General features: G+C 47.3%; 1 protein-coding gene across 2 annotated transcripts in view; it reads left to right on the top strand.

Moving 5' to 3' along the window:
* The window catches only part of STX18 (syntaxin 18), a 119,577-nt gene that overhangs the window by 91,677 nt on the left and 3,039 nt on the right, over positions 1-24,861 (top strand). For both annotated transcript variants that reach the window (XM_081240565.1, XM_081240566.1), the window contains exons 6-9: positions 4,594-4,709; positions 14,132-14,220; positions 22,978-23,036; positions 24,510-24,579. In XM_081240565.1, the coding sequence (XP_081096691.1) occupies positions 4,594-4,709; positions 14,132-14,220; positions 22,978-23,036; positions 24,510-24,579 (334 nt within the window). The remainder of the gene's footprint in view (positions 1-4,593; positions 4,710-14,131; positions 14,221-22,977; positions 23,037-24,509; positions 24,580-24,861) is intronic.

The raw sequence follows: 24,861 nt of genomic DNA, 5'->3' as shown, positions 1-24,861 counted from the left end.
ATTTCTGCTTTTTCAATATTATTTTTGCTATTCTAGATCCTTTGTATATTTCCATAGAAAGTTTAGAATCAGCTTGTCAGCTTCTTCAGAAAACCTGCTGGGATTTTTATAGGGATCATATCGAACCTATATATAAATTTAGGGAGAATGGATATCTTAATATCTATCCACAAGCATGGTATATCTTTTCATTTATTTCTATCTTTATATTTAAATTTCTTTTTCTCAGCAATATTTTGTCATTTTCAGCGTAGTAGAGGTGTTACTCATCTTTTGTTAAATTTATTCCTAGGTTTTTTGAAGCTTTTGTAAGTGGTATTGTTTTATTAATTTTCCTTTTCAATTTCTCATCACTAGTATATAGAAAATACAATTAATTTTTGTATCTGCAAAATACTTTCTGTTCTGCAAACTTAATTAGTTCACATATTAGTTCTAGCAGATTTTTGGAAATTCTGTGTAATTTTCTGCATAAACAATGATGCCATATATAAATAATGTAATCTTTATGCCTTTTATTTCTTTTTCTTGCTTTATTGCACTGCCTAGGATGTGGGCCTCCAGTACCATGTTGAATAGAAGTGGTTAGAATGGAAATCCTTGCCTTGTTCCTAATTATGGGGCAAGGATTTATTGCTTCACATTAAGTGTGATGTTAGCTATAGGTATTCTGTAGCTCTTCATCAGGTTAGGAAATTCACTTCTTTGTCAGGGGTTCCCAAGACTGCCCTCAGGTTTAATGATTTGCTAGAAGGACTCACAGAACCCAGAAAATCTGTTATACTCATGGTATAGTATTACAGTGAAAAGAAACAGATTAAGATCAGCAAAGGTAAAAGGCACGTAAGGCAAAGTCCAGGAGCCACCAGATGCAAGCTTCTTGTCCTCCCAATGGAATAGTGCAGACAGTGCTTAATTCTCCCAGCAATGAGAATGTGGGATGTGGGACAACATGTACACAGTATTTGTCAATCAGGGAAGCCCACAGGATTTCATTGCAAATCAGTCATGTATGCAGGGAGCACCCAAGCCTCTGACTTTAGTTATTCAGTCTCTAGTCCCTCCAGAGGTCGAACTCATACAGCTTGGTCCAAGACCCCAACATTAATCACATTGTTAGTGTAAACTGTCTGGTGTGGTCCAAGGCCCCAGGGGTACAAAAATAGTCTTTATCAGGCAGGATGTTCTAAGAGCTTGGTGGTTATCTCCCAGGAACTGGTCCAGGACCAGTTTCTTTGTAATGTGTAGAGTTGGAACACCCAAACCTGCTGTGTCAACCCTTTCCTACACACTCTCTAGTACTAGTTCGGTGAAACATTTTATTATGAAGGTATCTTGAATTTTTCAAATGCTTTTTCTGCATCTAATGAGATGATCATGTGCTTTTCTTCTTTTCTGTTAATGTGTATTACACTGATTGATTTTAAGATGTTAAACCAGCTCTGCATTCCTGTGATAAACCCCACTTGGCCATGATGCATTGCTGTTTTTATACATTGTTAAATTCAGTTTGCTTATATTTTGTTAAGGATGTTTGCATTTATGTTCATGAAGGTATTTGTCTAATTTTCCTTTCTTGTCATATCTTTGTTAGATTTCCATATCAGGGTAATGCTGGCCTCATAAAATGATTTGTAATTGTTCTCTCTCCTCTCTTGTTGCCCAGGTATACTACATCCCTACCTTCTTTCTCATCTTAGGGAAAAACATTTAGCCTTTCACCATAAGGTACGATGTTAGCTGTAGATTTTTTGTAGATGTCTTTTATCAGATTAAGGAAGTTCCCTCCTATACACACTTCTCTTCACCTTGCTTGATTTGCTCCATAGCAGTATATAAAGGTATTCTTCATTCCTTACGGCTCCATAGTACTCCAGAGTTTATTAAGCCAGTTTCAGGTTGATGGACATATGGTTAGTTTCCAGGATTTTGCTGTATTAAAATTGAATTACAAAATTGCTACAATGAATAGCCTTGCACCTACTTTTTCATATTATTGCTGTATCTTTGGGATAGAGTCATAGAAGTCATATTGCTGGGTTAGAAAGTAAATATAATTTTGCTAAATATTACCAAATTTCCCTCCATAGGCGTTAACACCATTTGGCTTTTTTTTATGCATTTCAAAATAAATTGCAAACATCAGTACACTTATCCTTAAATACTTCAGCATGTATATCATTAACTCGAGTTCAATATTTATTTACAGTTTTTCTGACTATTCTTGCATGTTTCCAAATGAATTTTATAATTGACTTGTCTGACTTCAAGATGGCGGCAGGGGGAACCTGGTGATATTTTTATTGGGATCGCATTATATTTTTAAATTAGGGAGAACAAACAGCTTTATGATATTTCTTTTTTCAATCCAAGAACATGATACATCTTTTCATTTGTTACAGTATATTTTTTTTATCTTTCAAGAACATCTGTGAGTTTTGGGCTTTTCTTGCTAAGTTTACGCTGCAATTTTTGTTGTTATTGTTAGTTTTTTAATCTTTTTTGTTTTGGCTATTGCAAATGGAGTCTTCTCTTTCACTGTATCTTCCAACTCTAAACCAGGTACTTTTTGATGAACATCTAAGTCATTTTTTGTTATTATAAGCAGTGCTGAATATCCTTGAAACTATATCTTTGTGCATATCTGTGATACTTAGAATAGCAGATGTATTTTTCAAAGATGGCTGCACCCAAACATATCCCATGCCACATGGTCTTATTAAAATGTGATTTTGTTACTGCTTCATTGAGCGTGAGATATGAGGTCTGTATTCTCTCTCCTTGAACCTGAGTGGACCATTGCAACTGCCTGGGCAGTGGAATATGACAGAAATGACAGTTTGTTATAAACTGAGGCTGAGGCTGTTATAAAAGGCCTTGAAGCTTTTACCATAGTCTCTGAAACTGCTTTCTTTGGGGGAAGCCAGCTGCCATGCCGGGTAACACATTGACATGGCCCCACGAGGAAGAGATGAGGCTCCTCCCAGCACCAACACACAGCTGTGTGAATGAGCTTCCCTGGAAGTGAACCCTCCAGCCCCAGTCAAGCCTTCAGATGGTGGGGCTCCACTGCCCTATAACGGTACCCTCATGAGTCAGAACCACCCAGCCAAGCTGCTCCCAAATTCCTGACCCCAGAAACATCGATAGATGGTAAATGATTAATATTGTTTCAAGGCACTAAATTTTAGAGTGGTCTGTTACTCAGCCATAGTAACTGGAACACTTAACATGATTGATATTATAATTACTTTTGAAATTTCTATTGTTAATGTTGTAGAGGAGCATTTCCGAAACAGCCTTTCTTAGAACACTAGTCTGTTGTGTTTTGGGTTCCCTAAGGTCACATCCCAGCCCAGCCATTTACTAACTGTGTGACCTGGGGAAGTTTCCTAACTTCCCTATACCTCAGTTTCCTCCTCTGTAAAAAGGCCATTAATACTAGTAACTACTTTATAGAGATGTATGACATTAAATAAATTTATGCATATACAGTGCTTAGAAAAGTGCCCAATACCTGATAAGCCCTCAATAAATGTTAGTTGGCATTAATTATATCATCCTTATATGCATTTATATTGTTCTTTTTATTTTTAGTCCTTCTGCCTAGTAACATGGAAATTATCTTAGATCTTTTTAGCAGTCTTCCTAGAATTTTCATAGTGCTGTATGAATTCCAATACAAGGCCCGTTGTTTCATAACCGGGTTGTTTTTCCTCGTATTAGCCATTTATTGACAATTATAAAGTATCCGTTCATTCAACCTATATTTATTAAACACTAAATGGCACACACTCATCTAGAACCTAGGGCCACACAGCAACCATGACTTATAAAGTCAGGCACCCTGCTCTCAGAGCATGCACTGCAGTGGAGTGAGACAGACAGTAAAGAAATGAACAAGCAGGATGATTCCAGACTGCAGTGACTGCTGGGGAGAAGACAGACAGGCACTGGGGCACAGAGTAACAGGAGGAGGCCGTTTTTAGGTAGGAGAGTCAGAGGAGGCCTCTGTGAGCGCATGAGGTTGCACCTGGCCTTGAGGGTGGAAGAGAATACATGGTGGGAGGAGCCCAGGGCCAGTGCCAAGTGCTGAGGCTTAGGGACCTGAGTCAAGGCCTTGCCCCCCAGTGGATATTTAAAGACTTGTGCTTTTATGGTTCAGTAATTTTCAGATATTACTTATATATCATATTTGTTGTATAACACGTGCATGTGTGTAGTCAGCAACACTTTCGCATTGGTGTAAGACAACCAGCTTCTTGGGTTTGTTGAACTTAGAGCAGTCGGCCTTCGCTGCCCACGTGTAGAGTGTGGGTTCAGGAGGTCGGGCTGTTCCGGTGTCCTTTTCTTTGGCGCGTCCTGATGGCACTCATCCTGCTGCGTGCTATGGCTGGGGGTGTGCAGTCTGCCAGGTAGTAAGTGCCCCACTAGAGCTGTGTGGGGATGGCCGCTAGGCCCAGGGCAGCGGCTCTGCTCTCCCCCAGAGGGCACAGAGCAAGTGTGAGGGCCACGTGTGACTCCTCTCTGCTTTCAGGCAGAATCCTGTTGTGTAAGTAAATGATATGACTGCTAATTTTTTTTAATCTTTAGATCTAAGCTGCAACCAGAACCAAATACAAAGACAAGACAATCCATGTCTTCTGAGAAAGTTTCACAGAATCCTTCAAAAGACTCTGAAGAAAGACCTGTCACTGAAGAATTTCCAGGTATGAATTAAAATCAGAATCTTGCCTTGCGCCTCTTCCTTGTGACACGTTGGCCAAAATACAAAGCAGAAAAAGAAGGAACGCAGCCCCAGACATCTTGTGGTGTTAGTATTTGCATAAGGCAAAGGAAACATGGAAGTGTCAGTCTTTTTTGGTCACAGTTGGATCTTAATGCCGCCGCAGGGGCGGGGTGGGAGGATCCCCCAGCCACCTGACAGCCGCCAAGGTCCAGAGAAAGGGCCTGAGTTGCTGCGCACCAGTGGGGTGGGGACTGGAGACTTAGAACCTGGAAGAATCATGGGGATCTCTGCCTGTCAGTCTCAGGAACGGTGGGGCTCTGCCTCCCCTGCACCCATGCCATGCACTGTCAGCACTGACCTTGCCTGGACCTGACCATCCTGCCTTGGGGCGGAGCCTGTGGTGTCAGGCGCCTTTGTCAGCCAATTGAGCCAATAGGACAAAATGCAAGTCTGGGTTTATACACTTCCTGTCTTCATGTTTGCTAGCCGGCCCATAACTTAGAACAGTTCCTAACACATGGTGGATGCTGGATAAATACAGTGTCTCTATAAAGTCTGGAAACATAGGGGAATATATATATAATGCCGTCAGGGACATCTTCAATCCATGTGTCTGGCCAGGGTGGCCACCCTGTGTAGGGGATGCATGCTTAGTTTGCTGTACCTCAGAGGCACATGAGATTTTGCTTTGTGTGAATCCCAGGATGCTGAGGCCTGAGAGTCTTCCTGGCCTCCTCTTCTGTACTCTCACAATGGCTGTCATTTACTGCATGCCTCCCAGGTACTAGGCACTGTCCTGAATCTTCACAGACATCACCACCATCCTTGTAGCAGCCCTGTGGGATGGATTTTATGACCTTTTTTTTTTTTTTTTTTTTTTTTTTTTTTTAGGATTAGCCTTCTTAAAGGCTCTGAGCAGCTGGGAAACTTGTCCAAGTTAAAAGTTCATAAATGGTGGACCTGGCATTTACATGTGCATCTGTGCTGCCCTTCCGTCTAATTTATTCCCTACATATTACAAGTGAGAGAATTCAGAGTGCATTTGGGGCTTTGTGAGCCTGAAAGATGCCAGAGGCCTTTCTGTAGTTGAAAACAGCTTCTGTGGGAAGGGCAAGGAGACTGGCGTTCAGTGACCCCCCCCTTCATTGTGCTGGGCACCCACTGGGGGTGTCAACAAATCAAGTCTCATTGAGTCTTTTGAGGTGTTATTGTCATCATTTTATGTGTGAGGAAACAGAGCTTTGAAGAAATTATATGACCTATCAAAAGTCAAATAACAAGATAAGAGCGGCCCTGGGATTCCAGGTGTGGGTCACTCTTTGTCGAGCCTGAGCCCATCCTCTCTGGAGGCTGCCTTGTGCCATAGGCCAGAGGCCTCGCACACACCCTCCCATCCCCATCTCCACTTGTTCCTAATGAGGGAAAACCCCAGCATCAGTCACAAAGTGATGGGGCCCTGCTTTTCGTAAACAATACAGAGGGGTATCATATCTAAATTTACTCCTGCCAGACACAGCTGCTCGACCCTCTATCCATCCATTCATTCATTCAGGAACTATTGTCAGGGCTGCTGAGAGTGGGGAGAAGCCAGTCCAGAGTCTTGGGGCCCAGGTGAGGGTAAATCTCATGTGAAGAGAGTCTGCCCTTGCTGGTTCCCTCGCTCACACTGAGAATTGTTATGCCTGGCGCTGCGCTAGGTGTTGGGGATACAGGAGCGAGTAGAAAATAGGCACATGTGCTTGCAGTCCAGAGGGGAACAGATGGTAATGGAATATTACACAACTGGGTACACAGTCAGTCTGTGCTATAAGAGAGAGGGTCCTGGTAATAGAGATATGGCCCACTGGAGAGGTCGGAGTCCTTGAGGTTTCAGTAAAGACCCAAGGGCAGTGAGGAGTGAGCCATGTGGCTCTTTGTGGGAAGAGAGTCACAGGCAAAGGAAGCAGAAGTGCCTGGTGTGCTAATGAGCAGCCGGGAGGCTGCAGAGTAAGGGAAGAGCAGAGGGACAGGAAGCAAGCAAGTACCAGGGCACCAAGGTCATGGGGCCTTCCGGGCCACGGGAGAGCTGTTTACTCTGAGTGAGGTGGGAGGCCACCAGGATGCTTGCACAGAGGACTGTCACACAGAGGACTACACTTGAGCAGGGTCCCTCTGGCTGCTCTGTTGAAATAGATTGTTTAGGGGATCAAGAAGCAAAATAGGGACAGTTAGGAGGCTGCTAAAGTCTCCTAGAAACAAGGTGGTGGTGCACCACACCAAGCATGGTAGCAGGGACGTGGAGAAGGGGTAGAATTCTGGATTTATTTTGAAAGTTGAGCCACAGAATGTGCTTCCTGGCTGTGGGCCCTGAGGAGGAGATGTGGGGCAAGGAAGGCTGCAGTGGTTGTGGCAGTGGGAGGAAGGTGGCTGCCCTTCACGGAGATGTGGGAGGCTGAGGAGGGGCAGGCTGCGGGCTGCAGGTCAGCTCAGTGGGGAGTATGTTAATGTAGGGATGCCTGGCACAGAGGTCGAGCAGGAAGTTGGGTTTATGAGTCTAGAGGTCAGGGGACAGGTCTTTAGATCACGTCAATCCCATGAGACGGGCTGGGATCCCTGAGGAATGAGGGTCAGTAGAAAGAAGATGACGCACTAAGCCTCCCGATCTGGTCTTCTCTGTTTTGTCTTTCTCCCCGGCACTTGTCATTACCCTTCTATATGTTTGACTCATTTATATCCTTTATTCTCTGTCTCCCCTACTAAAACATAAGTTCCACAAGGACAGGAATTTCTCTATGTGCTTTGTTCAGTGCTGTAACACTGGCACCCAGAACAATACCTGGCACACAGGAGGTGCTCATTAAATCTTTGTTGAAAAAAACGAATGAATGAAGACTCTGTTTGGAGCACTGATTGCTTTTAGTTGCTGTGGAAATATTTCCTGAAGCAAAAGGGACTTAATGCCTCTCGGTGGTAGAAAACAAATGGTCAGTGAACGAATGCTGTTCCTCACGGTTTATATTTTTATCTTAAAGTCAGTATTTGGATGCTTTATAATCACGAAGTTATCTCCTGACTAAGCCAGCCCACCAAAATGTTGAGAGAACCCTCCAGTTTAGCTTCTGATCAACGTGTAGGAGCAGAATGGTGTGAAGGGTGTCTGGAGGCCGTCAAGGGTGCAGCTGCAGCATTTAGTGGCACTTCCGAGAACCATTTCCCCCATTTTGTAAATACGTCTCAGGACTCCTCCCGCCCCATCTTGGTCCTCTCTTGCTTTTGCCCCTGCATCCTGGCCCCTGCTGCCACTCCTGGCTCCACTTCACTGTCCCCACAGATCCACCAGGCAGCTCTTTCCTCCATGGTCATTTGGTGATGCTTATTTCTGAGCCATCTCTTCCTTGGTTATGTGGAATCCCAAAGGGTAGTAACATCTTAACTAGTGCTTGTTAAAAATGTGCACACTTTATGTACAAATTTCTGCATGTATAAAAGGCTTTTTCTACTTCATTTTGTTTGTTTTTCCCAAAAGAAAGCTATTACCATTGCTGTACCCCACCTTTATCTATTTTCTGTTCATGGAGATGGGCCATCCCTTCCTCTGAGTGTGAGGGAAGAGAAAGCACAGTGGTTGCAGTGTGATGTCATGGAAGGGTCGTGAACCTTGGTTTCACAGTCTGGCCTCTGTCCTGCACCGTGACCTTGGACAAGTTATTTGAACTCTGAGCCTCAACTTTCTTATAGTATCATGTGGCTGTGGTTTGTTGTGAGCATTTCAGGAGCTAGTGTAAAGGGCCAGGCAGTGTCTGGCATGTGCAGCAGGGCTCCACAAAGAGCACATTTTACGTTAGTTCGTAGAGCAGCTATGACGAGATCCATTGCTTGACACTAAGGATTGGGCAGGATTCTTTTTCAAATGAGTACTGGAAGTCAATTAGTAGGCTGGCCAAGACAGCAAAGGCAATTAGGAAGGCAAAGGAAATGGAAGTCTAGATTAGGAAGGAAGTTTTTTCTATTTACAAACTGCCTGGTATTGTGTACAGAAAATTTTAAGGAATCCACCAATAAAAGAAAAGTAGTAAAATGAGTTCAGCAAGGTTGCAGGATACAAAACCATTATACAGAGATTTCATTTCTGTATACTTTGAATGAACAATCCAAAAATGGAATTTAAAAAGCAACAATTCCTTTATGATAGCATCAAAAAGAATAAATTCAACAAAAATGTAAAACATACTTTGAAGGCTGCAAATCGTTGTTGAAAGAAATTAAAAATGATCCAAATAAATTGAAAAATATCCCAAGGTCATGAATCAGAAGAATTAGTGTTGTTAAGATGGCAGTACACCCCAAAATGATCTACAGTTTCAATGCATTCCTCTTCAGACTCCCAGCTGATTTCTTTGTGAAAATTGACAAGTTGATTCTAAAATCCACGAGGAAGTGCAGGGAACTCAGGATAACCAAAACAGTCTTGGAAAAGAACAAAGTAGGAGGACTCACACTTCCCAATTTCGAAACTTACTACAAAGCAACAATAATCAAGACAGTGTGGTACTGGCACAAGGATGGACATATGGATCAATGGGACAGAATTGAGAATCCAGAATTAAAACTGTGTGGCTCTGGTCAACTGAGTTCCAACAAGGGGACCAAGATCATTCAAGGGGGCAAGAACGGTCTCTTCAACAAATGGTGCTGGGAAAATTGGATATCCACATGCAAAAGAACAAAGTTTGACACTTAAGTCACACCATTTATAAAAAAAGTAACTCAAATAGACCAAAGGCCTACACAGAGCTAAAACCCTAAAACTTATAAGAAAGCATAGGGCTAAATCTTCCTGACCTCAGATTTGGCAAAAGATTAACAAGGATATGACACCAAAACACAAGCAACAAAAGGAAAAATTAGATAAACTGGCCTTCACCAAAATTAAAAGCTTTTGTGCTTTAAAGGTTAAAAAAAAAAGGTGAAAAAAGCCCAGAATGGGAGAAAATATTTGAAAATCATATATCTGATAAGGGGTCTATATCTAGAACATGGAAAGAACTTTTACAAGTCAATAAGAAAATGATAACCCAATTTTAAAATGGGCAAAGGGTCTGAATAGAAATCTCTCCGAGGAAGAAGTACAAATGGCCAAAAAGCACACGAAAAGATGCACAACGTCATTAGTAATCAGGGAAATGCAAATCAAAAGCACAATGAGATTCCACTTCACACCTGCCAGGATGGCTAGAATGAAAAAGTCAGATGATAAGTGTGTTTGCAGGATGTGGAGAAATCAGAACCCTCCTGCAGGTAAAAGTTCTCCAGGCAGAGGGACCAGCCAGTGAAAAGATCAAGGAGGGAGAAATGAGCTGGCATATTTCCACATGCGTGCACACACATGTACACGCACACACACACTCACAAGAGGGAGGCACCAGTGAAAACGGTACAAGAAGGGGTGAGAGACGGAGGCAGAGGCCTGATCACACAGGGCCCTACAGGCCGTGGGAAAGGTTCGGCTCTGCGTCTGTGTGTACTGAGGAGCCCTGGAGGTCGTTAAGCTGAGCGTGACAAGGCCTGGGTCACATTTAAAACCTCCCCGACTACTGTGTGGAGCTGGAGTGGAGTGAGAAAAAGAGGAACCAAGTGGCCTTGTTGGGAATCTATTGCAGGAGGCCACACGCCGGCAGGATGAGGTGTCACCTGAGGGACGTGGTGGTGGAGACGGAGATGGCCGCGGAGACAAGCGCTCAAACTCCACTCACACTTGGGAACTGAAGGTTAGCCAGTAGGTAGGACGCAAGAGGTGAGGGACAGAGAGCCATCAAGGGCAACTTCTAGGTTTGGGCTGGACCGACCAAGATGAGGAAGGTGCGAGGAAGATGAGGCTGGACAGTGAGGCCTGGGGGAGTGGGAGGGAGCAGAATCATATTCTGGCCACACGTGTGAGGTCTGAGATGCCTGCTGGATTTTCAGGTGGAAATAGTGAGTCCGTTGTTGGAGTGAGCCTAGAGATCAGGGAAGAACTCGGGGCTGGAGGTCTTTGGGAGTCATAGGACATAGGCAGTTCAGAGCCGCGGGCCTGGATGTGTCACCTAAGGGGGATGTGTGGGGAGGGGAGGAGCCTGCGCAGACCTCCGTGCTGCTGCCGGTTTTCCTGCCGGTTTTCCGGGGCCTTTGACATTTCATCTCCATCCCCACCTCGATGCTGGCAGGTAAATTTCGTCCCCCACACCCAGCTGGTTCCCCTTAGGGGTCATATATCTGCCCTTTTCTCTGTGCCATGGGAATACAGCTTCTTCCTGTCCGTGGACATTTTGCTAAGGTTATCTACAGTTAGCAGAAGGATTTTTAAAATCTGGGCTATGTGGTGTCTTTTTGCTTATCTTTTAAGGTTTTCCATTTTGCTTTGGAAACATGAGATGTAACTTAGAAAAAATACTTTAGTGTAGGACTAGGCGGTACAGTTCTAGGCAGAGGGTGGTTTCTTGCTGGTCATACTCCTGTTTCTTAAAAAGGGCACTAGTCTTGTTACTTTTTGATTTAGGCAGCACAGTAAAGCACCTCTGTGGTCACAGCTGACCTTCTGTGCATATCTGAGGTTTAGGGTTTTTTCCTTCCATATTCTTACTCAGCCAGGATGAGATCTTTGTGGACCCATTTATAATTTGTTTCCTGACATTGGTTTCCGCTAAGATGGGTACGGTTATTTGTGAATACTTCTTGCCCTTCTTCTCCAGTCAGTCACGGGTCCTGCCCTCAGCTGACAGGGAAGCTCAGATTCCAGCCCCTGAGAAAGTGAGTAGTGCCAAAAGAGAGGGCACAGGTGGGAAGGACATAGTCCACTGAGAGGGCCAGGGAACTTCAGGAGGAGGTGGTCCAGAGAAATGAATCAGAACCTGAAAAAGGGGAAGCTTAGAATGTTCTAGGCAGAGGAAACAGCATGAGTAAATACTCAGAGGCCGGAAAGCGTGGGAGAGGTATGGAATGTAGTCAGTAAAGAAACCATTTCTGGGGCTTCCCTGGTGGTGCAGTGGTTAAGAGTCCGCATGCCGATGCAGGGGACGCGGGTTCATGCCCCGGTCCAGGAAGATCCCACATGCCACAGAGCGGCTGGGCCCGTGAGCCATGGCCGCTGAGCCTGCGCTCCGCAACGGGAGAGGCCACGACAGTGAGAGGCTGGCGTACCGCAAAAAAAAAAAAAAAAGAAACCACTTCTGGGTCAGCAAAACTCACAGAAAGGGGAGGAGGAGTGGGCCTTAAGTACTGGACCAAAGAGTCTGGACTTGAGTGCCTTGGCATCGGGGTGCGTGGAGGTCTGGGCAGAGCATTCGCGTGGGGTGTGCCGTGCTTCAGGCTGATTCTTACAGCTGCAGGTCAGAGTGGCTCCAGGTGGCTGCAAAGGCTCTTAACAAACTTTCCATTCTAGCTCAGAGCTGACTGATGCTTCGTTCTGATGTGAATGATGTTTCTGTGTTTCTAAATTTGATGTTCTTATCCTTAAAACACATAGGGTAAAAGCTTGAGATGGATATAATAATGAGGTCAGGTAGGAGATAGAGGGCTCTAGGGGTGGGGGGTGGGATAAGTGACAAGTACAGATGTTCCACCCCAAGAATGTGGTCTCAGAAAAACACCTCCTCAGCTTCTAAAGATGTTTTCAACCTTTTATACATATCTTTTATATAAAAATTATGTATTATATTTATAGGTCCTATATTATATCTAAGTTATACATGTGTCTTTTATAAATATGATGACAGTTCTGGCAAAAACAGCCAATTTTTTAAAACTTGCACAAGGTCGCAGATGACATGGAGTTTTTTTGTGATGACATATCCAGAATAATAACCATACCTTGTACATAGGTCTGCCTAATCTTCTTTCTCTAAATTGGTGCTATCATTATGTTCTTTTCCCTTATCAGTCTCAAAACAAAAACTCTGGACTTTTGCCCATCTCATGGGGCTGAGAGCAGCTATGGGAAATTTACTGAGATTGGGGAAGAAAAGAAAAAGAAGCAGTATTTGCCTTTAAGTACTTGGCAACCCACTGACAAGCCAGAGGCACTGCTGAGACACCCGACACAAAGTCACCTATACAAAAAAAAGACCCCATTACAGCCTCCGCCCAGGAGTGACGCTCCGCCTCCCCCCTGCCCATCCCCACCTTGCTCCCAGCCCACCCCTGGATGAGCTGCATAGGCCTCTCTATCAGGGTCCTGGGTGGGGCAGCCCCTTCTGGGAGCTGTGCTGTTGTTCTGCTCTGTCAGAGATCTGGCCCATGTTTATGGGATCCCGGTCAAAGTGTTCTCTAGATTAAAAGTAAAATTACCGCCAGTCAGCAGTCCATGCCCAGGTTCCCGTCTGGAGTACATCAAAATGCACCAAAGCATGGACTGGCACACGTACCATTGTACTAGCAGAAAACCCAAAGTAACCAAAGGTTTATCAGTGGAGTTACGGTTACACAGAAAATTCCTTATGGTGGAATGTTATGCGGCAATTAAAAGAACAAGGTAGGGCTTCCCTGGTGGCGCAGTGGTTGAGATGCAGATGCAGGGGACACGGGTTTGTGCCCCGGTCCGGGAGGATCCCACATGCCGCGGAGCGGCTGGGCCTGTGAGCCATGGCCGCTGAGCCTGCGCGTCCGGAGCCTGTGCTCCGCAACAGGAGAGGCCACAACAGTGAGAGGCCCGCGTACCGCAAAAAAAAAAGAACAAGGTAGATCTATGTGGAGTGACATTGGATAATCACCCAGATGCATTGTTAAGTTATTAAAAGCAAGTTTTAGAACAGTGTGTTACCACTGATATCTTTGTGAAAAGCACACTACCACACACACAGAACTATAAATTATCTCTAGGCTGCGGAGGAGGCAGGGAATTGTGTACCTGTGTGTGTGTGAGCGTGCTGGATAGAGCCTGCGAGACTCCATCAAAGCACTGACAAACAGTGGTTACTTCTGGGAGGGGAATGGGATTGGCGTGGTATATCATTTCCTCTATTTTATATATATATATATATATATTTTTTTTTTTTTTTAAATGAAATTACCCATACATTTTGCAGTCTTTAAAAAGTAGAGGGAGGGGTATAAGCCTACGAGGATGTGTTTTGAAGTCAAGTCCACTTGAAAGCTGGTCCTGAAGAATGTCCATTTGGCTTGTGACCATTACTGAGATCAGGGCAATACTGAAACTCTGCATGGATCCCCTTTATCCATCCACACACACACACACACACACAGATCTTTACATTGTAAAGAGTCATGCTGCAGTGCTTGAATATTAACCAACAGATAATTAAATGTGGACAAAGCTCTATGATTTCCTTCCATCTCATGTTTTTAAATATGCCTGCATCCTAAGACAACCTATTCTAAAGTGAATATTTTGCCTTCTGCCTACTTTCAATTTTTTTTTTTTTTTAACAGAAAAGATTCCGGCCGAAGCACAACCTGAATTGGGAACCTGGGGAGATGGGAAAGGTGACGATGAATTATCCCCAGAAGAAATACAAATGGTAATGCTATTCTCTGCCTAATCATGTACTTTTAACTAGTTTTAGTAAGAATATTTCATTGAGTAGGAGGTCATCCTAAATGCCCTTGCCCTAATTTTTATAGTGAGTTTTAAAAATTATAAATAAATACTTTAGATCAATTTTCCACTTGATTTCCAAATTCTTAGTATGCTTTTCATATGTTTTAAATTTGCAGTAGCATTAAAGAAGAAATTGCCTTGGAATAATTTTATTAATATTAGATGTCTTTTCAGTGGCAGTAAAATAGTCTTCTATTCTAAATGGGTCTTTTATCATCGCCGCTATGGTGCTTTTTAATTGTCTGAATTACTGGTGCATGGTAATGTGAAGAAAGCATAAGTAATGGCTGAAGAATGAAAAGAGTAACACCTTAACTGCGAATATCACCTCCTTTTATTTACCTGTCCCCTAGTTGCCAATTGTAGTTTGTTATCTCTGGGTGAGTTTCAAAAGAAAAGGGACAGATTTGGCCAGAGCCCCTACCTGTTCGTTTACAGCCGGGTCTATGCACACCTGTCTGGACATCGGTGTGACAGAGTCACATGGAGTACGTGTACCTGGGGTTGGGAACAGATGTGTCCTAGAGCTGCCCTGGTGGGATGCTGGCCTTGCCCAAAGAGCTGAGAAGCCGGTTCCCACATAGTCCCCCTCCAGTGGCTGTGCCTGGCAAATGACACCTTAATTTGCAGCTGTTTACGGTGGACAGAACTTTTTAGTACTTGTTTTATCCGTGATACTCTCAGTAATCACACTAAGAGGTGTTGGGGCATTACTGTCTTCTTGTAACTTTGGCAAAAAGCAGTCGGCTCTCTTGTCCATGGGCCCCTCATTAGTAAGTGGTTGAGCCTATCTGCAGTCAGCGGTCTCCTGATGTCTCCTGAAGAAGATGAGAGGTAGAGCTTCGAGCCATGGCTGTCGAGTGAGAGAGGCACCCATCTCCTCCCAACCTCACACAGAGACATTCGTGTCACCAAGCTCTTCACTCTTGTCTTCCTGTCTTACAGGCTCAGATGTTATGTCCTCAGAGAGTCCTTCCCCGACCACCCGGCCTGAAGTGGCCCCAGCCACTATGTCTGTGTGCCCACATCCTGCCCTCATCCCTCCACTAGAATACAAGTGTCCCGAGGGTGGAAATCTGTCTGCTTTCACTGCTGTGTTCCCAGAGCCTAGAGCAGGGGTGGGAACTGTTTGTTGAATGGATGAGTGACTTTGATGAATATAATATAAAAACTCTAGGTTGTTTTAAATGGTAAAGCAGGATCATCAGTAAGAACTACTAGAATATTCTAAGTTATTATTGTTATTATTTATATTTCTGAACACCTTCTATGCGCCAGGCCTTGTTTGTTTAATCTCATAACAGTCCGGTGAAGTAGGAACTATCTCTCTTGTATAGTTGACGAAAATGGGGCACAAAACTTCCAAAGCCCATGCAAGGTCACAGAGCCGAGCATCCGAGCCATGCTCCATGCCCCGAGCCCTGGCTCCAAACCCTGAGCTTTTTTCCTGCATCACAGCTCATGTGAGTGCCCGCTGGGATCTGGTGGTCTAGGTGAGTGTAGCCTGCACAGGAGCACTGGCAGACTGACCTGACAGAGGCCTCACCAGCCCCAGCAAGGGGGCCAGGTCTGCTCTCTTGAGCGCTGGCTGCCGAGAGCATAGAGCTGGCTCGGAATCCTCTTGCTCTCGAGGCTTCCTGTTTCTTCCCCATGCCTGATTATGGGATTGAAACACCGGTGGCCCCTCATGGTGGGCTAATGACTGAGTGAGCTGACCCAAGAGGTTGACAGGCATACAGAAGGCACTCATAATTGAGTTCCCTCGGCCTCTCCCCTTCAGAGTGGCAGGTGTGCACAGAGGCAGGACAGCCCTGGCCTGCACAGGGTCGGGGGGGCCTGGGCAGTGCTCACATGTGTGGGGAAGGGCTGTGTTGTGTGTGCTGCCCTCAGGGCAGGATCAAAGGGCCACGCAGGGTGGCAGCTGCCGCTCCATGGAGTCTTCATACATGTTTTATACTCAGGACTGTTTCACAAACATTCATTCACCCAGATGAGCAGTTTCCCCTTTAAGATCATCACCTTAGAAGCGTGACACTGATTCCAGTGATGACACCATTAGCCATGACTTTCCTGGGACTTGCAATGGGGGTGCTCCCTCAGAGGCTGTGGGACTTTCTTTGGAACAAGAAGCAGAGCTATCTGTGCCCTCGATAGATAAAAATAATTCTGAGCTAAGGAAGTAACTCAAACACCTTAAAGTGGCCTGCCAGGCCCCTGCCTTCCTTCCACACCTCTGACTTGGAGTATGTGCTCAGTGCCCCCCAGACCAGCAGGCAGGTGACCCGGAGGCCTCGCAGTGTAGACTGCGGCACGACTCCAGGCAGCAGCTGTGGCTGCCCAGTCAAGTAGAGACTGAAGACGATGGCCGGGGAGTGGAAGTGAGAGCGGAGATGAGAGAGCTGCTGCGAGAAGTGGACTGGACCTGGTGATCCACTGGAGGGCAGCAGGGCGTGTGAGAGAGTGAGACAGGAGAAAGAGCCTGGAGCTTTGTGACCTGAGGAAGCAGGATGCCGGCAGTCAGGAAATGACGACCTGGTCACGGACAGGTGTGAGTCCGTGGGAGGTGTCTGGTGGGCGCTGGGATCCTGGGCTTGGGGCTTGGGCTGGAGACGTGACTGTGGGATACACCTGAGGGCTGGTGTTTGAAACAGTGCATACAGGGGAGAGAAAGGCACAGCACATCACTCCGGGACACAATGCCGGAGGGCAGGCCCAGGCGGAGAAGCCAGCAGGCTAAAGGGCAATTTGGTCATGCTCCCTGATAGCCAAATGATGGCCAGAGTTTCTTAAAAGCTCATAGTTTTTCTTCAGTTTATACAAAATAACTTTATTATTGAAAATGATGTCACATTCTCCCTAGAGATGAAAATATGTATAGTACTAACCTTTCATTAAGAAAGAATACATTTGTATTTAGGCAGACCTTAGCTTCCATTTAGGGCTTTTTTAAAAATACACTGCACCGCTTCATAAAGGAAGTAGCTAGAAGAATGGCAGTCAGTCGTTTGCCAGAGGACTTGCCTTCCCCACAGGCAGCGGTGAGCAGCAGCAGCTTGTTAACCTGCACAGACTCGTGCTTAGAAGCTGCAAGATGCACGGGGGCTGAACCAGTGAAAGGCTGGCAGCAAGGATATCTGTGATCAGCTGATGCTTGGCCCCAGTGAGAGATGGCCCCACTCAAGGGCTTTGGGACCTGACAGAGTTGGTTTTTAACCCTCTTTATGTCACTTACTGCCTGTGTAATTTGGGGGCAAGAAAATAAGCCTCACTGAACTTCAGCTTGGTAAGTTGACAGGAGTGTCAGGAATACAGTCATGTATGTATGAGTGCCCAGGAAAGTGCAGGGCACATAGCAGCGGCTCAGAGAATGTTCCCTCACAAACAGTGAGAGATCGTTGCTGGCCCCGTGTGGTCCTGGGTTCCCTGCACGTGTTCCGAGTGTGATGTATGTAGCTGTTGCATATGAGAAACACATGTTCATATCATAAGGCTCGTCTTTCCATAATGATGGTTGGTGCACCATGCTTTGTCCAGGCATTGTCCAAATGAATGAAGCATTGTCCAGAAACATGCCAGGGATCATTCCCAATAATGCTAGTTATTTCGGCGTCATGATATCAGTGACCTAAGCAATCAGAACCAGCAGGACCTCCCTAATTTTTATCGCATAATTGCAAGAGGTTGGGGCAGAAGCCTGTACTGTTCAGTACTTTTATGACAAGCTGTTTAATGTTCAGTTCACTTCTTTCTTAATTGGGGCTCATAGCCAAGTACCATATCTTACAGTCTGACTGACCTGAACCTTATTTAAAAGGCTCAACCCTGAAAATGAAGAGAAAGAAATGCCACACTATTGGTTTTAAATTGGAAAGTGTTACAGCAAATTGTGGTCATAAGTCATAATCACTGTTCCTCAGGGTAAAATAATGAATTAAGCCCTATAATAGCAGTTTAATTCATTATTTCACCCATAGGAGCTGTTGTTACTTGTTCCAGAATGGCTGCGGAGCATTGTATGATTCGCACAATACGTTTCCATTCATCACTCATGATGCAGGGATATTAATGCCTTTGAGTTAATATAAGCAGATGTTTTGTGGTCAGGCTGAGTGGAACCAAATTGTTTTCTGATGTTACCCAGAGAAAATTCCTCCTTTCTAAGCCCACATTCATTTTACTTGCCTCCAATGAAACCACTGCACTTAGTGATATATTTCTTGGAATAATTTTTAAAGACATGAATGTGACTTCTGTTCTTCAGATCACATGAAAAGTGTCCCTAGCCCCTGTCCCCGGAGGTGGGCCCTTGGAAGCACCAGGTGGCTGGCTGGCAGGGCTTGTGGTCTGTGGCCAAGCTTGGCTTACACATTGAGAACAGGAGAATTGTTGATAGAATTTGAGCGCCACACAGGTGAAAGCTGGGGCACAGACCCTGGGGAGGTTCACAGGGGCACAGGTGGGGGTCACGGTGAGGGTCACAGAGCCACAAGTGTGAAGGTGTTTGGCACAGATAAAGCACAACTAGAAAGCCCAGAGTGGGCCTGGGCGGTGGGCTCCTGAGCCAAGGGGGGCAGACTGCCTTCTAGGCCAAGCCCCCTGTGGGTTCATAGCGTTGCTTCAGTGAACTGCTCATAGGTCTTTGCAATGTAGATCCTTCTCCTGGTCTCATCTGACACTCAAAGGCCTTGGTAGGAATGATTTTCTTTTTAAAACTACAGTAAAGAGGATTAGATTAAAAAAGGATTTCTGTAACAATGTATTCACAATGCGGATCTGTATCCTTTAAACCAGATTATAAACCCTTTTGGGGGGCCCTACTTGAAAGTCTGATTGAGTTCTGAATGGAATAAAGCAGTTAAATGATACTGCCTGACGTGCATGTAACACACACACACACACCGTCTCAGACCTGTACCGTATGAGCGCTTGAGCATTTATTAATTTATGCTGCCCCATGTGGTAGGGACTGTTGCTGGGCCCCCAAGTCCTAGACTCTTAACCATGATGCCTACCACTGCTGTTGGGCGTCTGCACTGAGGGAAAGCACTGTGTTTTGCTGTGAGACCTAAACAGTGTAGAGTGCAGTGGCCCAGAAGGACAGGCTGGCTGCTGTCATGCTTGCCGGTCCCTGCCTGCCCACCTCCTCCGTCATCCAGGCCTCTCATCTCCCTTTTCCGGGACTCATGGAGATGGAGGACATGCCAAGTGTGTCGTCCCAGGGCCTGTAGGTCCCCCTGCCCTTGGTGCTGATCGTGGAGCTGAGGCTGCATTCCGCACTGCACCTCGTGAAGCCCCTGCCTGTGCGGGCTGCCAGTGAGCCCCAGGGAGCTCTGTGCCTGTGCTTCTCAGGCCTGAGAGGGTAGGAGACCAGTAGTGGCCCTCTAGAATTTGAAACCAGGGAGGGGGAAGGGGCCATCAGAGCATTTAATGACTCATTTTGCATATCCAGGATCTGACTCCTGAAGAGATTGAATAATAGTAATTAACATTTATCGAGGTGAAGTTGGTACGCAGCTTCCACGGATTAGCACATATCTTCCTCCTAACAACTCTATTGAGTACTACAATTATCCCCAGTTTAGTGATGAAGGCAGAGACACAGAGACACAGAGAGGTTAAGTTACCTGCCCAAGGGCATACAGCTTAGAAGATAAAGGAGCTGTCCCTCCCCACCCTCAGGATCAGGCAGGAAAGGATAAGAATAACCAACCACATCTGTTCACAAAGAGAAACTGACAGGCCACACAGAAGGCCAGTGACTGGGGCCAGGTCACCCAGGAAGTTCCCGTGAGGCCACAGGAACTGGGCCATCAAAGCCCCTGGCATATCCCCTACCTCCTCCCGCAGCCTGGCATTTGGTGGCTCCCTGCCTTACTCAGCGGATGAGAGGCGAGGTGTACAGGTTTGCGACCCAGACAGTCTCGGAAACCTCCCTGCAGCCTGTGCGAGTGAATGCGGTCAGCATCCTGGCCGCTGCCTAACCTACCAGAGCGCAGCCAGATCTCGTTAAATGGCTCCCTGTGGGAAACAGGTTTTGTTGGGTTTTTTAAATGCAGTTTCATTGTTACTCCCAACCCCTGAATGGAAGCTGCTCTCCATAAATGTGGTGCCGCAAACCTCTCTCCTCAGCCCTTACCACTGCTTGATCCCTTGAGGCATTTGTTTCTCTCACTTCCTCCAGGAATGGGGAATTTCTCAGGTAGCATCAAGAACCCATGGGTTGGAAGGAAATCAGAGCCAGAATCTGATCCCACTCCTGACCGCTGCTAACAGGAGCCCTTCAGAAGTAGCAATTACCAACCAAAAAAAAAAAAAAAAAAAAAGAAGTAACAATTACCAAGAGGCTTAAAGGAAAGCCAGGTGCCCTTAAATTGGGGAGGAAACAAACAGAAAGCTTTGTTCCCAAGGACATTTCCAGTAATAAACCACCTCAAACCCCTAGTTAATTTTGTTTAGGAACAGTTTAAAAGCTTGAAAGGGCTGTAGATTTAAAAGGGTAGGGCCATATTATTGTTAGAAAAAATCAGAGAAAATGCCCCCTGCCAACCCCCCCCCCCCGCAAAACCTGAGTAAAGTACCTGAGAGAATTAGTCAAATTAGCACCCACATGCTGAAGTAATTGTATTTTTTCATATATATCAGACTCTTAAGTAACTGTTGACAGTTAACAGAGCTGATTCTTTCAGACTCAAAAGTGACGCTTTTATTCCCTTAAATAGCTTTTTTGACACATAATTAGAAGGGCCGTGGCAGTGCCCTGGCAGCGGCCAGCAAGGCAGCCTGCCGGTTTCCCCGGCCCTGCAGGAGGCTCCCCACCGCTCCTGGCCTCCTGGAGCCTCACCAACCCCGGCCTCTGAGGTGGCCTGGGGTGGAGTGGAGGCCTCTGTGCTTTGATGAGCAGCTGGTGCTGGGAACCCGCCCCCTGTTGTGTTTCGGGCCCTGTGCTGGGCTCAGGGTCCAGAGGAGAAAGACCACCCCGCCCAGGAGGGGAGCCAGACCCCGAACAAGGGTGGAAGTGCAGTGATGGAGGCGAGAGCAGAGAAGCTTTAAAGAGAGGGGGATGGTAGAACATGATAAAACCTGACCTGCTGCATCTGACGACTAAGGTGCCTATGCTGGGTTTCTAAGGACCAGTTGGAGTTGCCCAGCCAGAGGATAAATCCACCTTAGGCTGAGAGCTAGCCTGTGCAGAGATGAGGCGGGGGATGGCAGGAGATGCCCTCGGAGAGGCCTGGGGAGAGGCCTGGGGGGTGGCCGGCTCGTGGACCTGGCGTCAGACCTGATCTGCAGGGTGCAGGGGCAGGGCCGGCATGTGACTGACAGGATGGAGGGCAGACCGAAGAAGACTATGAGAGATGAGGGCAGAACTTAGATAGCAGGGAAGGAACGAATACAGCAAGTGTGCCAAGTAAAACTGGCAGAGTAGGAAGGGAGGTTGCCAGCGGAGAGCCTCGCGGAGGGGCTGGAGGGAGAGGAAAAGGACTTGACGTTGAGGAGGCCCCGCTAGAGGAAGCCTCCCTGAGTGACGGGGCGCGGGAGTGAGCAAGGCGGAGGTAAGGGGTGCGGAGGGGCCAGCAGCTGTAAGAAGGTTGCGCGGGCAGGTGCGGAGGTGAGGGCACAGCCCCCCTCCCTGGTGGACCAAGCCCCAGAGTGTGGACAGCGGCCTTTTCCAATGTGTGTGGGTCCAATACGGTTCCCACCTGAGCGGCTCACAGTCGTGCAGACAGTTTGAGACACGCACAACTCAGTACAAGGCAGAAAATGGCTAATATTCTAAGGGATTTTGAGAAGATACCAGGCCACGGTTAGAAAAATGAGAAATAACCTTGAGCTCCAAGGCCCAGGACGGTATCATGGAGAAGGTGGCACGTGAGCTGGGAACACGTGGGACCCGTCGGGGAAGATATGGAGGAGTGGACGCATGAGGCCTGAGCCATCATCGTGGACGACAAGCTCCTCCTGGTCCCACACCATGGCGGCGCTTCAGATGCGCGCCGTCCTCGCGTTTGACAGTATCGAGCTGGCAGGATGGCTTGGAAGAGCAGCTGTCCACCCTGCAGAGTTAGCTCAGCTCTGATGAACTCCCCGGGTGCTGGGGTGGCGTCCTTACCCAGACTGAGCCCCAAAGCCTGGTGCCATCCCAAGCACCGGGAATGCAGCTTCTCCAGCTCCTGGGCCTCTGTCCCTGTTATGGCGACTGACCAAGGCCAGGCTCTGCAATCAGACTGAGTCCCAGTGCGGTCCTGCCAGTACCCTGATTCAGCACGGCCGCGCAGCCTCACCGCTCCATTTAAAGAGGACGATATCAGGAGGTCGTGAGGGCCCAGAGGGAGAGCAGGGCGGCCAGCCTAACGGGGCTGACCCACAGGCCTCCGCGCTCGCAATCAGAGTCGGCTTGCATGCTTGCGGTTCAAATGAGTGAGATGGAAAGTCCGGCCACAGGCAGCCCCGCTGCACCACGGGGTTTCATTTTCTTCCTACGGCCTGGCTATCCTCACAGGAACACTCAGGGTCTTCCAGCAATGCCGCCACGATCCATGCTGGAAAGGGGCTCCGGAGTGATTCTTGGAGGGCGGGTCAAAGGTTTCTGCACAGACACGCCTTGCTCGACACTTGCCTTTGGCTGTGTTCTCTAGTCGGTTTGTGGTCATCCTTAACGTGTTTGTTTCCTTTACAGTTCGAACAAGAAAATCAGCGCCTGATTGGTGAAATGAACAGCCTGTTTGATGAAGTGAGGTATGTGTGTGGTTCCTTTGTGAGCCGATGGCCTAGTTTACAACTTTCCCCCAAACTAGGAACTTTATTAATTTACTCTGGTGCCCAGGCATCCACATGTGGCCCTTGGGCCAAATGTAGCCCGCCTCCCGCCATTTAGGGGGTCAAGGAAACTGCCTGAATTCACTGACTCCCCTCGACTTGTGGGCCTGTGAGATAACCCCACGGGCTGCTACGAGGCTCCCAGGTGCTGCTGCCCCGTCCAAGAGGATCGGCTCATGATGGCAGATGACACCAAACGTAATGACCGCTGCCACGTGGGGGCTAGTTACACTTCATTACTCTAAGATGAAAGGGAGACCTCGTGAGGGGCGGCTGACAGAGGGAAGCCCTGCAGGTGGCTCCACTGGGATCCAGCTGCTCCCTCACCAGAGGGATCAGCCACGCAGAAGGCCCGTGGCTGGGGCCCACACAGGTACGGTTACCAGCCCTCCTGTGAAGGCACTCAGGCCTCTTGCCCTGGGAATGCCGGGAGCATTCTGAAAGGATGTGCCAAAACTCTTGTTGCACTGTGGTCACTTCCCAAAAGAAGATGCATCCTGATGTTGCACTTGTGCAGCCCTGGAGACTGAGTGCAGGTTTTTCCCTCTGGCCGCTGCCCCCGGCTCTTCCGCTGTCTCTGCCTTCGCAGGCGGGTCTCCCAGTCCTTCCTCAGAGATGGCGCTCTCCCCGCCCTCACCCCTCCTTACTCTTCTCCCAAGTCTCCTCTCCTTCCCTCACCTGGTCTAGGGGGACTCGAGGCCCGAGCGACACAGCTAGGGATCATCTCCCCATTGAACATTTCCGCTTCCTCCTGGGCTGGGAGCTCAGCCGCTGCCTGTGCTAAAGCAGCTGTCGGCTCAGCCTCTAGACATACACCCCCCGGCCCGCCCCAGGGTCACCCTTGCTGCCCATGAAACGGGGAGAAGCCCGCACACTTAGTTGCTGATATCCCAGTGTGGGATGTTTTCAGCCAGAAGCAGGTTTCCTTTCAACAGGGAGTTGGGTTGAGCGGTGAATGCACTCTTCCCCCTGACCTACTGAGAGGTAACAAAGTTACCTTCTGACGTTTTCTTTTGAATCCCCCCCATGTGTCACTGTGTTGCTAGGACAGGGCTCGGCATTAAAGGAGACTTTGCTTTGTGTGACTGGGCGCAGCTGCGTGGCCCAGGCACCGGCTCAGGAGGCTGGGCCCCAGAGCCAGCTTACGCAGGGGGGCGGAGTGGGTTTCCAAAGAGTCCAGTATGCCCCAGTAAGCTGAGGGATGTTAAAGGGGAACCAGTAAGGAGAGTGAATCTTCCTCTGCCCATGTTCTCCTTCCCTGAGCCTGACGCGGCGTCCCCTCCCTCTCTCATGCCTTCACTTAGAAGAGACGACTTCTTTAGAAATGTGTGACACTGCTGTTAAGATCACCAAGTACTAATAGGTAATGTGTAATCTATTTTTTTTATGAAGGCAAATCGAAGGGAAAGTGGTTGAAATTTCCAGACTCCAAGAGATATTCACAGAGAAGGTTTTACAACAAGTAAGAAAAAATATGGTGGTTTTAAGATTTAGCTTAAAACGGGGATATACTAAGAACTCGGGACATTTCTTCTGACGTTGTTGGGCCTCTGCAGCTGTGTACCCAGAGCCTCCCCTTCCTCGGGAGCAGCCTCTGCAGTCGGGGCAGCTCTCCACACGCCCCAGCCCTGTGCAGCGGAGCACGTTGGGGAGGGAGGCAGCTCGATTTTGGTTCTGGATGCCCTCTGGGAAGCTGGGGAGCCTCTCTGAACTACAGTTTTTTCATCTGTAAAATAGAGTGGCC

The sequence above is a fragment of the Mesoplodon bidens genome (assembly GCF_964165515.1).
Source record: "Mesoplodon bidens genome assembly, chromosome: 1".
NCBI lineage: Eukaryota > Metazoa > Chordata > Mammalia > Artiodactyla > Ziphiidae > Mesoplodon > Mesoplodon bidens.
This window is presented reverse-complemented; position numbering and strand designations above follow the sequence as displayed.